At 39.6% G+C, this 17,294-nt stretch overlaps 1 protein-coding gene across 9 annotated transcripts in view; it reads left to right on the top strand.

The window, feature by feature from the left end:
- NHSL1 (NHS like 1) overlaps nucleotides 1-17,294 on the top strand; it is a 148,106-nt gene that overhangs the window by 90,271 nt on the left and 40,541 nt on the right. Inside the window, exon 1 of one of the 9 annotated variants that reach the window (XM_080999477.1) lies at nucleotides 14,164-14,390. The exons of 7 other annotated variants lie outside the window; for them this stretch is intronic. In XM_080999477.1, coding sequence (XP_080855603.1) covers nucleotides 14,333-14,390 — 58 coding nt within the window. In that variant the 5' untranslated portion in view covers nucleotides 14,164-14,332. Of the gene's footprint in view, nucleotides 1-14,163; nucleotides 14,391-17,294 lie in introns of those variants that run through there. One more of the 9 variants, XM_080999479.1, reaches the window with a different exon arrangement.

Below are 17,294 nucleotides of genomic sequence, written 5' to 3'. Positions count from 1 at the left end.
AATGAAATTTGCTAACATTGTTTTAATGAACAGAACTGCGAAGTATAAAGTAAGATCTATGAGCAGCCTAAGTGATTTCTGGATGCAATATGTGAATATCCTGGCAGGATTCTTATTCTCTCTCTTTCATTTTGGCTTTGTTTCTAAGCACTGAAGAACAGAAACTACTGAAAGCTTTCTTTAATTAAGAAAAAAACAAAAACCCAAAACAAACCCCCGAACTCCCAAATGTCCCAAACATAAAACAAAAATAACTGTGCTTATTCTCATTCTAGGCCCAGTAGCAGGTGCAAATTAGACAGAAAAATGGACAGAGTAGGTCAATATGGACTTTGAGAATGCTTGAAGGCAATGCTAATTGTAGGAATGGCCATTCCCCTTTGACCTCAGGGTCGCAAACAGTCCCTGTGCATCTGTTGTCGCCTGTGGCTACTGGTTTTGCATTCCCTATGGCCATATTTTCTTTATGCATACAAGTATTTGTTAGGGATGATGGTGGGTGAGAAAGCTATGTACTGCATGCTTTATTTTAAAAAACCTGGTGGCTGGATCTTAGTGATAGAAAAGTTGGGAGAGGATCAGTAGTTCATAACAATAAGTGGAGTTGGCCAGGTATCAGTCAGCTTGTTTGAGAAGCTTGGTGGGTCGATGTATTTTTAAGGCTGTTTCCAGTACTTTCAGTCAATACATGATTGCCTAAATACATGAAGCTATTGGTCGCACATAGCATGACTATGTGGCATTTTCCTCCTGTTTGGGTTGAGGATTCATTCCTTATAGGTAGGCAGTGTACTGCCACAGTCCAGCAGTGAGGGCAGAACAGAATGGAAGCAGTAGGCCGGCAAAGTGCCCTGCTAATATTGTTTTCATCATTACTTGCACGTCCACCGTGACACACAAACCTAGCAACCTAGATTGACTGCTGGCAGATGGCCAGCCGTAGTACATAGTCAAACAGTATTTCATTTCATAGAGGCATATGTTTGTCACCGGTATTTGTTCAGTATAGATTTACGCAGCTCTCTTAGGCAAGGTCTTTCTAATAGAATGTATGCCATTTATTGTCGAATTAGGAGATTCCAGAGCTTGATCAGTCAGTTGTTGCAGGTAAACTAGATTAACTGCTTCAATAGTTTTGTAAGGAAGTGAATTAATAGAGCAAGGGAAACCTTTTTTTTAACTGAGAAAACATTTTACTTTTATTAGTACCGTTTTAAATGCAGTATCAGAAACCTCTTTATTTCTTATTTCGTGTTGCCCTGCAGTGTCCTTCCTTCTTTGTCATGTTATTTGATCAAAAACATTTTTTATTAATCCCTTCAAATGAAGTATGTTGAGAAAATGGAATAAATGCAAGGATGCTCATATGCAGTTTGGGAATATTCTGGGCAGAAGTGGTAACTGGCATTTTTGTAAATAAATCATATTTATTTTATTTAAAAGGCTATGCAGTGAAAGGTTAAACCATTGCACTATAATGCAATGAAAAGTTAGACATTCTAGCTTTACATTGCTTGTTTGGTTTTGTATGCTTTCAATGTGATGCATCCTCCCTCCTACGCTCCAGAACCATTACCAGGCCTGTGTCCCCCATATATTGTTGGGCTACAACTCTTCTAATTTCCAGTCAGGATAACAAATGTCAGGGAAGATAGGAGGTAGAGTGCAACAGCATCTGGGGACCCAAGATTGGTAAAGGCTGTTCTAGAGGGTGCTCTCTTGCTGGAATGGCAAGTGTGAGATAGAAACTGTTCTTGTTAGTTGTGAGTGTCTTCCTGTGGGAAGCAGTGAAAGGACAGCTATTCCCCTTCTTTTCCCTAATGCAGTGGCTCAGACAGGGTGATATACTTATTCCCTCAGTGCACGTTGTTCCATTCTTTGGAACACAGCTTACCATTAGCCTGTTCCAGGAACCCTCTAATGGCAGGGAAATGAAGGTTTGTCTCCTCCCTGCAATCCAATAACTTTATCCTAGTCGTTAATTATGATGGACATTTTGCTACTTTTATTATAAAAGAATTATTATAAAAGAATTTATTACAAAAGAATAACAACTGACTAGACTCAATGGCAACGGAAACTGCTGAAAGAGTGTATGCATATCCTACTTTGTTAACTAACTAGAGTAAAACATGGTTTCCTGAGTTTGCACAGAATGTGGACAGTGGTTTAGTCAAAACTGAAAGCAAAAGCTTTCAGTCTTTCGTCTTTCACACGAGAAGAGAAGAAAGGGCAGCCAGCCAAAGGTTTATAGCAGCTTGTTCCAGATCATCTAAGCCAGAGCATTGTAATCTGTTTAGTTTAATCAACATGGAATCAGTGCAGGTTGTAATGTCTGTTTGGAATTCTACTTCAAGGAACTGAATTCCAGTCCTCCTCATCCTGGATCTCACTGGTCAGACATAAATACATGATGGCCCCAATTCATTGAAGCTGTCAACTCAACTTGGCAGCAAATGTGTGCACTCTCCCATTTACTCTGCAATTGCTGCGCATGAGGATTTGGTTAGTGCTATCAGCTCTGACAGTGATTATTACTATGTGTTGGTCAGGAAGTGCTGATGAGGGAGAAGGTGCTTTGATCCATTTATGATGAATGAAGCATAAAATCAGCACCAAAAGGCAATGCTGTTAACAAAAACAACTATTGCAGCTCTTCAAGTCTGGATTTGAGTGAATCTCCAAGAGCATAGAATTCCACAATTTTGGAACTGTTACTAGGAGCACCTCTCTGCTTCTGCAGGATAGACCTTAATGCATATATGAGGTTGCCTTTGGCCATGACACAAAATGGTAATCTTAACACTACCTACAGTACTGTATGTTTTGTGTAATGTAGTAATCACTTATTTGCTCTAAAAAATAATAATTAGCCAGGAACTTTCGAAGTCAAAACATTTCTCACAACACCCTTCTCATTGACACCCTTTTAGAAGACTTAAAAGGATTGGCTACAGTAAGCTATCAGTTCATCACAGAACAAAAGTGGTTAATCTTAATTTGTCTAATTAGCATCTGATATGTGGACCAGCTGCTTCCTTGAACAAAAGCAGATGATTCAACCATCTTATTAATTGCATATTAATTCTTGCATGCGTCTTAACCATATGGGAGACCTCTGTGAATGTACTGAAGCAAATTCATTATGAGAGCTGGGGAAACGAAAGAGCAATTGTATCTTCAGAGAACAGAGTGTAGGGACCATGGAAAATGTGTGTGTCATCCTAACATGACCCATCTGTGTTTCCTGTGCTCTTTGTTCCTAACATTGAAAACGATTTAAGAATAAAGCTAGACAACTGAAGCGACATGTGTGTTTGATGGCTGGAGTTCTGTGACTGGGGAACCTATATTATCTCACTAAGTTATTCTTGCCATACTCCAAAGAAACCTTCCTTATTTATATTACTTAGATGGCTAAATTTGTAAGTCAGATATGACTGCAGGTATCTTTTTTTTTGTTCTATGTTCCTGAGTTTCTCTGGTTTTAATTTTAAAACAATTCTAGAGCTGCAGCACAGACTGTGGACATCACAAAAACCTTTGGTTCAGCACAGGGGTAGCCAATGTGCTTCAGGTGTTGAACTCAGCCCTAGCCAGCATGATCAGTGGTCAGGGATCATGATAACTGTAGTACAGCAACATCTGGAGGGCCCCTTGTTGGCTGCTCCTGATTTGGGAAGTCATGAATGAACCTAGCCCCTTCACAGGCTTGGAGGCTTCCCGTCCTCGCTATCTCCTTGTATAGCTGGGAAGAGGCAGTTTAGAAGCTGTTCTGCTTTTAATTAAACATAGATTGCCAGATAGACCAGGTCTGTGGTTGATGTTAATTATATTGAGAGCAATTCAACGTCACAATAACGTGATTGTTCTGCCAGAGCTTATTAGTTGAATCCTTCATGGTTAGTTCAAAACAGTTCAGCATCAGAAACCATGGTTTGAAGATGGTTGGTTTTAAACTGACACTAGTTCATGTTACCCACAGCTTGTCAGTCCAGATGTTATTACAAACCATGGTTGACCAGAGATGCAAATAAAACTTTACTGATTCCTCCAGGCCACCAGGAAGGAAGTAGTATGGTATGTATTCTTTTCTCGCCACCAAAAGTAGCTGTAACTAAAATTAGGCTAGTATGAGTATCACTTCAGTGCTGTAACTCACATCAGAGTTACAGATTCTTCTAGTGAAGGGAACATAATATTGTTTACCTTTGTCAGTAGAGGCAGAAAGATAAACTGGAGAGTACTGTTTCTGTTTCCTGCAGATGGCAGCATTTTGCCTTCTTGCAGGTATTCCAAGGCTCTACTGCTTTGGGAGGCATCTAATTATGTTTTTCTTCCACCCCCAACCATCTGTTTTGATTTTTTGACTAAATAAAAATGTCTATTATACCTAATTCATATGTTAGCTTCTTTTGACAGTTCTTAAAATCATTTTGTTTCAGCACAATGTCTCACAAAGCGCCATGGGTGAATCAAGGCTTCCATATAGTTTTCTGTTCTTCCCTGATCAATGGCAATATTTCTAGACCATTTTATTTCATTTTTTTGTTGCTAATAAAACAGATTTTAGCTATTCACAACAGACAAATATATAACATTGAAATGCTGCCAGTGAAATATTTGGGTTCCTGATTTGCTTGGGTGAAGCAGTATTAAGGTGAGCCTCACAATATTTTGAATTTGTAGAGGATACAACTAAGAGCAGTGTCCTAGCATTTGAGGGTAAGGAGGTACATGTTGCAATAGGGATTAAAACACTTCTTTAGCTGTTAGTCAATCAGTGCACAACACAGAATCCCAAGTCTTCACATTCAAGGAAAAGATGGGTGATCGCATGCCTAATCATTGTTCTTTGTCTGTATAGAGGAAGCTGGAAAGTGTCCACAATCTCAAAGCAGGTTGCTTATGTAACCCTAAAACTGGCAATCTTAATGTTCAACATCCCAAATGCTGAGCATAAATGGTTGCCACCAGTTGTAACCAACCAGCATCTTTTATTTGGTTCATTACTAAGAAAAACAAGTGCTGCAAATAGGCAGCTGCTGAACTTTGGCATGCCTCTTCTCTCGTTCCTAACGACTGAGTGTCTGCTTCTTGTCATGTGTGACACTACCCTGTGGAAAGCTGGGCACCTCCTTCAGTACCATCTTTCCATGCTCAGAAAAATGCATTACATTGCTTAACTCTACTGCTTGTAATGGCAAGCAGCATCAGTATAGAATTTAAGAAGGAAAAAAATATGTGAATTTATTTTTCCACAACATCAGAAGTATGATGCTTCCACCAGCTGAACTTCCAGGGGACCAAAGCTGAAGATAATAAAATTAAAAATTAAGTAAAAGGGGGGGGGATTGCAAAGTGCTTTAAAAAAACCCTGTGTCTAAGCTCAGGGAAAAGGAATAGTCTGGTGAGAGAAAAGGGAGAAGAGTAGAAGTGACGCATCTTCTTTTTCTGGACCCTATCATGATCTGTCTGCCAGTGTGAACAGGAAACAGATCCATCCAAGTCCAAATTAAAATGGAAAGTTTTATGATAGGGTGGAAGGTTCATTAAAGTTTACAGCCAATAAAAAAACAGACCTATCTGGAAAAAGGCCTTTATCTGGAAGCATCAAGAGATCAGTCAAGGGTGTTCTAATACAGGGTGTTCTAATACAAAATATTTTTCTTCCACGTTAAGCAGTATCACTGAGGATAAAATTGTGAGGTGTCTAAAATTATAGTAGTGACAGGGCAGGGGTCTTTGTATTCAGAAATTGCAATCCCAATGGCTTTAAAAAATGGGAGGCTTATTGATTGGGTGGGATTACCAAACACGCAAATCTCTACTTAAAAGTAATTGGGATGTGTCTGGAACTCAGTGCTATACTTGCTCAAAATGTTACTGATTTCAGGAACCCATCAACTGAAGTGCCCCAGGCTTAAAGCTACTTTTAGTGGCTCTAAGGAATGTCACTGTAGTGACTGTAAAAACTGTGTACAATTCAAAGAATTTGTTAATTGGACAAATAAGGAAAGTAGATTCTCCAAGATTTTTACAGTTGTAATACAGTAAGCCTGTAACTTACATGCATTTAACTTGTGCTCATTCAGCTTTACATGCTTGGCAATTTTTTAAAAAATAAAATAGAAAGGGGACAGAAAGGGGGTGGGTATCTAGGGGGAAAGTCTTTAGCAATTCCATCCACCATTTGTCCCCATGTTCTTTGGATTATACACGATTTTGGCTTTAGGCATGATCCCTGGAACGTAGCCCTCACTTAAGTTGCAGGCTTACTGTACTACTAAAGGAGTTAAATATGTGGCTCAGTGCCCCTGCAATATCATGTTTGTTGTGATGCCAATGGGATAAAATGAGGATATATGAGCATAAAAGCTGTGTTAGGAATTACAGAAGAATCAATTTGGGTGTAAGTTTTTAGTTGCTAAGCTCTTGTAATGTTGACCTGCTGGAATAAAAAGACTTCAAGGTGAAGAGGAGCCAGAAGTTGCTGGTCGAATGGAGAGGCCTTGAACTCCTGCCTTTCCTTCTATTATAGCCTGATTGAATGGCTGTTCTAGATGAGAGTTGAAGGAAGCATCTGATGGAGCTGGTCTCTCAGCAGGGTTTTAATCTGTTTGGGAAACCTCCACAGAAGCAGCAGGCTCCCTGATACCCTTCAATACATGGGAAGGCAGTATATATGTCAGGAATAGGCAAACTCGCCCCTCCAGATGTTTTGAGACTACAATTCCCATCACCCCTGACCACTGGTCCTGTTAGCTAGGGATGATGGGAGTTGTAGTCCCAAAACATCTGGAGGGCTGAGTTTGCCTATGCCTGATATATGTGATGGATAGTGGTGGAGCTATCTAGCCATCTCTGCTTTTTCCACCTGTGATTCTGGATAGTGTTAAGGAGACAGTAACTTGCAATAGAGCTCACCCAGTGAGTTCATTTTGTAATTGGAAAACTTATGTCTTTGTGCTTTAGAATGCTATTCACACTGATGCTGTGAATAAGGAAAAGGAGCACCAGCTTTTCACACATCAGTTACAGGGAGCCCACAATTCTGGGCTGTTACTGGTTAATTTTACCTAAGGGAGTTAGTAATTCATTTGTATTGATTGTTTTATTGACTTCTTTATACTGTAATCAAATTTTCTTCTTCTAAGGTCATTTCTCCCTTTGACCTTACAGTAGATTTCTTAGTAACAAACCTGGCTTTTCCATGTGCTGCTGACTCAGATGTTTTCTGTTCAAACTAGACATATTAATTAATTGGCTGCTTTGAATAGCATTTAATTAAAATCTATTTTTGTATGAGAAAAGTACATATAAACCCAAATTCTTTTCTAATAATTGCTGATTCGTGCAGTTATTTGTCCTATTGACATGAAAGCGGAACCACTCTGAAACTACTTTGCATGCACAATGTGCTATCACCTGCTGTATTTTAGCTAACTTGTCCTTCAGCTTATTTGTAAAAAAGCACTCCTCATTGCTTGGCAAGATTTTTGCGTGAAGCATTTGCATAAAAGCTCAGGATTTCCAATAGTTTCACTTTGTAAATATGTTGGGTATTCTTTTTTAAGTTAATACAGTACTCAAGATCATGACAAACTTACAGTCATGAATATTAATTGAATGCATGGTTATGCCATGGAAACGGAATTGTTTCATTCAGTTGAAATGCAAATACCCTGTAACAGTTATTCATACTAAATTTGGCCACTATAAAATAGTAATTTATTATTTATATCCCCTTCTTTCATTATCAGAATCCAATGAGATACAAATCCACATTCATTTGCGTAACCTTTCACATTTTGAAAATTTAATTACCATAATTTGATAACCCGACCTTTAGATTGCAGGCTTGTAGAACAGTTTACATATTCTAAAATAAAAAGTAGCTACTGAAACTGAAAGAGCAGCAAAGTCAGCATAAAATTTGGAAAAAAAAATCTAAAAGTTCTAATAAAATGCCTAAAATGGGTGCAAGGCTATACTGGAGGGCTGCAGGTTTCCTCTACTCTGCCCTAGGCAAAAGAACTTTTAGCATTACAGAAAACCCTTACTAAATCTGACTTGCTAGGTGACCACAATCCCGTCTAAAGATACTATTGGCTTTTGGATCAGCTACTTTGACCAGTTTCAGTTGTTTTGCTCTATGAATCCTGACATTGCTATTGGGAGTAAGCACAAACATGTGTTCCAACTAATTAAGCCAATGCAGAAAGTGTGTCCAAATTCAGGGGGACACAAGTAATGGTGTCATGAGTAGGAAAATGTCCATCCTGCAGTTAAGGAGGCAGCGATTGAACTCTTCATCTTTCCCAGTGGACACTCTCAACCTATGTTCCTTCTTAGGAAAACAAATTGGGAATATGGTTGCTGCACAATTCTAGGCATTATTGGATAACCTCCTTTCTTGACCTGTTTTTAATCAGGATTTCAGCTGACTATGGAACTAAGACAGCTTCGTTGCACAAAATTGTAATAATAACTTAATTAAAAGCTTTAATAAACTGGGTGGTGAAAAAAATTAAAGTTCCAAAGGCCTGCCCAAACAGTAGGGTTACCTTGGATACTGTCGGCTATGCTTGAAGTAGCAGTTACAACCTGAAGACTACTATGAATACAAACCCCTGCCACTCTGATAAGTATGGAAAAAGATGAAGGAATCTCAGAGAGGATGGTCATGGCAAGCAAAGGCTTTTGGCAGGTGGCACAGGTTCACAACAGAGAGAGCTCTGTGCTGATTCAGACTTGGCACAATTTAAAACTGGATTAATTTGAACATCCAGCAGATATTCTTCAAATTAATTTGATTCCAAATTAGATGGGGAGATTTGATTCGTTGATGATGTGAACTGGTCCTGAAACTTACAAAGTTACTATGAAGGCTTGGAATTTATACAAGATACTTTGTATGTTTGGTAAGCTAACATTTACTGAATGTAGGGCAGATTTAAAGTTTATGACATCTAAATTATTTCCACATTTGAGCCAAAATGCATTTGTTTTTTTCTGCATGGCTCAGTGGTGGATGGGACAAGGGTTTGTTTGTTTGTTTGTTTGTTCCATTTCTTATCCCAAAGGCTTGGGTTGGTCAAACACAAAACTGAGATCCTTATTAGCATCTGAACTCCACAAAACCCTGTTCCTTGTTCTGGTGGTGCTTGTGGGGGTAGCTCTTAATGGTAGAGATATAATGAATTAGAAAATAGGGGAAAGAGCTAATCAATATTTATTATGTTGTGGTCTAAACAAGATTGTCATAATAAGCTCTGTCCCCCCCCCCCTTTTTTTTAATGCTTCATTGTTTCTTCACAGTCTCCTTTCTGCTCCTCAGTTCCCAACCTCCTTCCTGGAGTCTTCTAGTCTCCTGTGTGCATGGATAATGAGGGAGCTGCCATTACCTACTTAATAATCTTTGTAAAGCCCCACTTTATGCATAATTCTCGCTTTGGATTAAGTGGTGCACTGGTCTTTTCCTTTCCTTTACAGCTGTTAAGAGTAAAATAGGACTTTTTTTTCCTTATTCCTTTCTGGATCCTTAGTTTAATTATCACTTCTTAGTAACCAGAGAAGTATCAAGATTCAGGAAGGCTGAGATTGCAGAGTTGAAAGAGACCATTGTGAGTGAGCTGAGTTCAAGATGGGAGGGCAGCTGAATTCATTGCCTCTCGGGACTGTCTTTGTGGTGGGAAGTCACTTTTGTTCTCGAGGAAAATGCCAGGGGATGGCTGAGCCTGGCTGGTTTGAAAGGAGAGAAGAATGCCTCATAATTTATAAATTATTTATCATTCCTTCCTGTAGAAGAACCATTTGATGGCAATATCCCAGTAAAGCAGGTTGATTGAGTTAATTGAATCTGAGCGTAAGTGTGCAGGGCTCGATGACTTTTTTGTACCCTTTTTTAAGGTTCTTGCCACAGAACTAATGGAAGGAAGTGTAATTTCTAAAGACTTTGAAAGAGAGCTCTTGAAAGTACTAAAAGTTGGCAACCTCCCACATGTGAGAAGGGGTTCAGTGTTTCCTAGGATCATACCCTTAAATAGTTTTCTTTTGCTGTATCATTCCATGTGTTTAGGGAATCTATGGACATAAATGCACCTATGCCAAGTGAAATGTGCCTGTTTTTAGTCCCTCAACCTGGCAAATGCTTTTGCTTTGTAAAGAGCCTTTCGAAGACCTAATCATTTTTATGTACACGCAGCATAAAATCTTTTAAATATATAGCAAAATCGAAAGCCCCAGTAAGTTCAGTGAGTCTGACTCTCAGATAAGTATACATGTGATTTTTTTATTTAGGAGGTCATGGTGCTGCAAATAGTTCTGATTGTATCTTCGTCAGAAACATGTGAGGTAGGTTTGTCTGTGAAATAGTGACTGGCCCAAGGTCACCTAGCAGACCTCATGGCTGAGTGCTGATTTCACTCGTGTGACCTTCCTACACTTCACTACACTGGCTCTCAGCCTTAATTTGTAGATCTGTTTTTCCATTTGCCAGACACACTGAAAAAGCACAGATGTCTGTCTGTTATCAGTGTCTTCTTTTTTTGGCATGGGGAGGACTTTTTCTTTTAGACTTCTAATGTTTGAACACACCTCCTTATCCCCCCCCCCCCAATGGATCTGGGAGCATAGATTTTCTGAGATTTCCACCACTGGTGTTTTGGGATTGGCCAGTTATGCAACTTTCTTGACTTCATAGTATGTATATATTTTGATATAGCATTGACTAAACCTTGGAACAGCCTTCCATGAAATTTAGAAAAGGTTGAATCCAGCAGTTACGTTAATAGAACTTAATTTCAGAATCACTGCGGCTAGACTGGTTGATTAGTGATGAATAGATAACTCAGGAACAGTTGGTTAATGTCTTCACCCTTGAACTCTTCCTGTAAAATTGCATTCTAAAATGTCATTCATGTTACTTTTTAAAACCATATTCAGAATCATGTTTTGAACAGCAGCAATAGATAGTATAAAAGTTTTCAAATTCTTTACATGGTGCAAGAACGATTCCTAAGGAGTCTTTGTAGCTTAATTTGAGGAGGGCGGAAGGATGTTTCCAGTTGTTTCATGGCTAAAATCCTTTAATGTGATTCTGATTGTCATGGACCAGGTCAACTGGAAACGTATATTCAAAGAGGGCAATACAATGGGCTGGGAGGATGGGTGGAATGCATGCTGCAGGCACACCACATAAAACTGACCACTTATGCCTCTCCTGAAGTGTAAAGCAGTTCTATGTAACATGTACAAATCCTTAAAACTAGCAGCATTGCATTTGTAATTAACAGCTGAAATAAGTTTTGGTAATGACAACATCTGTACAGCTGAATAGGAACAGTCTGTTCTAACATCTCATCTCAAATGGTTAATTTTACTGATAGGAGAGTATTATGGTGAGCATACCTTCAAAGATTCAGTGTGTTTTGTTCACATTCCCCAAACCCTTTGGCCCCTTTCAAGGGTTTCTCCCCCACAGCACCATCTTGGAATTATTTATATTACTGGGTTGCTGTTTTCTTGATAGCAGGATAGAGAGTTGAGGACAAGAGGATCTTCTTCCTCCTGACCATTTGCTCAGCTATGCACGTAATCCGATCTAGTGCTGGGTCACATACTTTTCTCTCTAGCAAATATTGTAAAAAAACAACAATCAAATTTGTGGCTTTATTGCATTCATTTTCCAAAGCAGCGTGTAAGAAAGGTTGCTATTATGCCTGTTGATAATGAAAATTGCACATGGAGATGAATTGCCCCCCAATTCAACAAGTGTGTTCCTACAACTAAGAAGTCAAGGATTTGAACTCTGGTCTAAGTCCATTGCTTCAGAGCACATTGTTAGAACAATGTGGCTTAAGTGTACCACTTCTTTTTCTTAATCTTCTACCTGTGATTTAGCAAACAAGGCGCATAGGCGATTCAGCCTCATTTAATGCAAATATTAGTCTTCTTGCTTCATGATAGTGCTTCTGAAACCAGCATAGAAAAAACTATTCATGAAGTATTCCTTCAGCACAGAGGGAGTTGCATGCCAAAGATTAGATGGTAATCTTCTGTATAAATGAGGAAAGACAAATACAGCTGTTTTTATATACAGTGGTACCTCGGGTTACATACGCTTCAGGTTACATACACTTCAGGTTACAGACTCCGCTAACCCAGAAATAATGCTTCAGGTTAAGAACTTTGCTTCAGGATGAGAACAGAAATCGCACGGCAGCAGCGCGGCAGCAGCAGGAGGCCTCATTAGCTAAAGCGGTGCTTCAGGTTAAGAACAGTTTCAGGTTAAGAACAGACCTCCGGAACGAATTAAGTACTTAACCCGAGGTACCACTGTATATGTTTGTTATCATTATTTTGACTGATATCATTTAAGTTTGACTAGAACCTATTATTTACTGTTTAACAATATTATAATCCTGTTTGTTTTGTATATTTTGATACGTGTCTTTTAGTTAATGGAATGTTACATTTATTTAAGGTAAAAACATATTCAGACCTGCATGAAGTTCCCGTTTTTGTGTGCTGCATAGACTAGTGACAGGGGCCAATGAATCTGTGTGCTTTTATATTGTTTGACTTCTACAGTGATGCTCAACCAGATGAAATCCTTTCCAGGCAATCAAATAAATGTGTGCAAATGATCTTGGATTTGAAATTTTATGTCGCAATCCTATACATGTCCACTCAGATGAAAGTCCCCATTGAGTCCTCTCAGTTAGTAGGTATATAACTGCAACCTTAGCATTTTTATACTCCTTGGTAGTCAGTGGGTTTTGAGGAGTGCACTTCCTGAAGCTAACTTCCCATTAATTTATGCTAAAAGTAGTTTGTGACATTAAATGCCAAAACTGCGTTCAATTTTCAGACCCTTCAGAACACACAACATTGTCAAACAGAACTATTTTTATTTCTCCTAGATGTCCTCTTGTAGAAAAGGTTTATGCATTTATTTTTTGTTCTGTGTACCAGTGATTTTTGAAAAATCCACTGAGGCTGGGAATGTTTCCCAAGAGCACCTCCTTCTGCATGTGCTACTCCATAGATCTGAACCTATGTGGCCTCCTTTGGAAAAGACTGGGCAGGCAGGCCCCTGCTGTTGGGGTTTCTTTGGAGAAGTGAGAATTCCTTTCAATGTCAAGCCAAGACATTGCTTAGCCTTCCTTTGAAAGGGCAGACTGACTTCTTGAGCCTCAGCATTCTGTTGCAGGCATGCCCTGCTGAGCACATTGATGCTGTAGTTAGCATTTTTCTCTCCAAATATTGTAAATCATTTCTAATGGAAGGAGATAGATGTTTTCATTACAAAGGCTCTTTGCCTAGCCCGTGAAAGAGATTTTTTTTTTTTACTTACACGTCTAGGTAACGTGTTAAGCCTTATAGGCTTAGTAATTAAAGTACTTTTTTGTAGCTTCCTTTAAGTTAGCTTTAACAAAGCATGCGAAAGAAAGAAAGAAAGAAAGAAAGAAAGAAAGAAAGAAAGAAAGAAAGATGGTGTGTGTAACCCTTCTTCTTTGCCACCAAATTTGTAGTTAATGGTGGGAAAAGGGGGGGGGGGAGAGATGTATGACTCAAAAGCAAGGTGATGTGAAGGAAACCCCCGTCCCTGCATGTTGGGAACAATTAAGATGCAGTCCTTAAGAGCTTGCTAAGCATAAATGTTGGGAAAGAGGGGGGCAGGTTTGGAAAGCAATAGTTGAAAGTCTCACTTTCCCAGGCAAGTTAAATTCTGTATATTCTTCGGAGAGGGTTATACAAAGCATGGCCATGAAAGCATCCACTTCATATTGTGTCCTGTGGAGGATTTTGAAGATCCTTTGAGAGTAATGGCAAGGGAAATCACTTAAAATTACTCATCTTTCTTTGTGGAGTACAACCTGGCGTGGTAGGAAAGGGAGGGGGAAAACTGTTGATTATTTGCTAGGGGGAGGGGACAGAGAGGGAGACATGCACGCATGAATGAATGAATGAATGCTGAAGCAGAAATCTCCATCTTGCTTCCATGCAAACATGAACAAAGATTGGCTCCCCCCCCCCCCCGCGCACTCTCTATGTTGTAACTGGCTGTTGCAGACACCCGCATTATGTTTCAGAAGGAAGCTTTCAGGTTCAAGGACTGTTAATGGTTTCTAATCGCTAGGACGTTCCCTGCAACTCTGAGCTTGCTCTTAAAGAAGAAACAAAAGGGGGGAGGGGTGGAAGCAGGAGGCAGAAAGTTAGTAGGGGTTGCAAGGACTGTTGGGGAAGCTCTGGAAATTAGTTTCTTGCATTGTACCCTTGCTTTCTATGGGATCCAAACTGCAGGAACACAGCAGGCTTTTCTGAAATGGTGGTGTTTATCAATACAAAGCTCAAATCGTTAATCAAATTTTTCAAGAAAAAGAGTAAGTAAATGTGGCTTTTAAATCTGTTTAGATATTTTGCAGAAAAGCTAAATCATGTTGCACAAATTTTAAGTAATGTGCTTTAATTTATTGAATTGCATAGCATTTTTACTTTGCCATACTTTGGAGGGTGTAGAAGCAGTTTCTTTAAAGGAAACTGCTGAGCACCTGCACTTTTTGTTGTTGTAAACTTTTGAATCCTGAGTCTGCTAATTTTCTTTGGTCTTCCTGAGAAAAGTAGGGGCCCCTTTCATGCAATAAAATCATTGCAGAGCTTAAAGCTTTTTTTTAGGTAACTTGATGCAGGTAGTAGATTTGTGTGCTGTAATGTTTATCCAGCTAAAATCTTGTTGAGCCCTCAGCTCCACCAACTATTGTGGACATTCAGAGCCAGCTACAGGCAGAAACCTCTGTCTGAATCCTTTGCTTTATTGCACTGGCGCAAACTTGCAACAAAACATTTTTTCTACAAACACCCAGAATGATTATTGGAACAGTTTTGAACAGCAAGCTGATCTTTCTTTAAGTTGCTACCAGTCTGCATGCATATTTTCTGTTAACAACGATACTCTTCCTCTTGCCCAAAACAAAATTTGGGGTTAGGAGCCTAGAGTCCTAGGTACTTATTTGGCGGGGGTGAGGGTGGGGCTCAAGATAATTCTGCATGTAGCATCTGTCACCTTCCCTGTAAGTTATTTCATCCCTGGCAGTAGTTTAATACAGCTTTAATTTTTTCTGGAAGGCTGAGAACGATTGCATTTTCTGTTCATTATCTTTAGACTTTGACCTCTGATTAGGAAGGACAGCAAAGACAGTCCTGTATCATGTCAGCATTATCTACCTTACCGCATGAAATGTTCCTGATCATTTTCAGTGTAATGAATGTAGGTGCCCATAAGAGTTCCTCAAGCGCATCCTGCTGAGGATGTGCTTGATGAGTTCCAAGGGCAACAATGTCATGTTCATGCTCTTCATAAAGGAGGGACTTGTACTTAGATATAGCATGTATATAGCAGGCATAAATAATACATAAGAACTAGTACATACAGTTGGCTCACTGTGGCAAAAGGCAATGATTTCCCCCCCATTATAAAATGTTTTTGTATTTACCTGCATACTTCTTTAGCATACAGAACTCTTATTGTGTAGAAGCATGTTCTGTGACCATTGTGTGCAATAGCAGGAGACATTGACTCAGTCTCGCAAGTGCCTCTCATCTTGAGACATCCTACATGTGGTTAAGTCCCCCTTACCTGATATCTAAATGTTGAGGGCATTGCTGGTTTTTTTGAGCAGTTTGGACTTTGCAGAGGTAGTGCTGTTTTAACAAGGCAAATAATAAAGTTGAAAAATCTCTTAATTCAGGGCAATAAAGGGATATGGTCTCAGTAATGAGCAACTAAGAGGCAATGAAAATCAGGCAAGGGAGTGAGGTAGTGACTACGGTCTTAGGTAAGTTCACATAAACTTAACAAGTGCTTGGGGTGGGGGAGCAAAGATGTAAGGTTTGTGCTTGGGAGAGCTAAGAGCAAAGAGAACAACATGTGGGCTGAAGGCCAAATACTGCCTGGGGGATAATACAGATCTCCCCTCCTTGACACACTTATCACTTTCCTTTATGGCCACCACAGAAAAAGGCAAAATGCTACTAAAAAATGACCATGGTGATGTAAGCATATGTGTGCTTTAATTTGGCACAGGTATTTCCAGGTATTTCTGTTAGGTGGTATGGGACAATATGAGGGTAGAAAGGAAGAACTTCTACAAGAAACCCAAATGTCATCTGAAGGCAGCAAAAATGCCACTGTTCTGTTTTTGCAGTTTGCTATATAAATATAATAATGCAACATTAGGAATTCAACCCAGGTTACTTACTGCATTTAGATTTAGAAATTGCGGGTGGTATTCCAACTAAGTGGGAGACCTATTTAAATTAATTAACTGGGGCATTTTGAGTACCACACTGCACTTTTCTCAGTGTGGTACTCAAAATGCCCCAGTTAATTAATTTTCTCCTCAAATTACAGTATTAGCAGCATCCTTTTCGTTTCTCTTCTAAGTCTTTCCTCATACCTTTATCATACAGTTACCCACTATACACCTTTTTTGTATAAGCAGGCCACAAGTAAGAACCCATTATACAGATAAGAAACAAAACCTATAGTAATTATCTGGGGTGATGTTTCCCATTTCGCCACCTGAGGTGAAACAGGAAAGTGTAACCCTACCCTGCTTCCACCAAAGCATCCCTTCCTTGGGTCATGTGGCAATGCACAGCAAGATATTGTGAGGTGTGGGCAAGATCGCGCCAGAAGCTGCCACTGCTGCTTCTCCACTGGTGGGCAGGAGAGCCACGCACCTCCTTCCCAGAGCCTGGCACCTTTTAACTTGCTTAGGGAAGGCAGTGCAATGAGTGGAACTGGGCATCAAATTTTGGCCTCCCCCACCCCCATGATACAAGGCAGCGTATGGTCCATGGGTTCCCTGTTGAAGAACTCTTGTGGCCTACTTGGTATGAAAAGTTGGGCTGACCTGAACTGAAGTGTCATTGCTATGCTGTTGTTATAAAAATTGGATTACTGTTAACAAAGTCTAAATGGGCTTTGGAAATTACAGTAGTACCTCGGGTTAAGAACTTAATTCGTTCCGGAGGTCTGTTCTTAACCTGAGGCACCACTTTAGCTAATGGAGCCTCCCGCTGCCGCCATGCCATCACAGCACGATTTCTGTTCTCATCCTGAAGCAAAGTTCTTAACCTGAGGTACTATTTCTTGGTTAGCGGAGTCTGTAACCTGAAGCGTCTGTAACCTGAGGTACCACTGTATTCAGAAACTTCAGTTGGTGCAAAAAGCAATTATAATATGATTTATTACTTTACAGATCATTTCATTCCACTTCTCTTCC

This window comes from Podarcis pityusensis (genome assembly GCF_964106645.2).
Source record: "Podarcis pityusensis genome assembly, chromosome: 3".
Taxonomy (NCBI): domain Eukaryota; kingdom Metazoa; phylum Chordata; class Lepidosauria; order Squamata; family Lacertidae; genus Podarcis; species Podarcis pityusensis.
The sequence above is the reverse complement of the archived record's forward strand: the minus strand, read 5'-3'. Positions and strand labels throughout refer to the sequence as shown.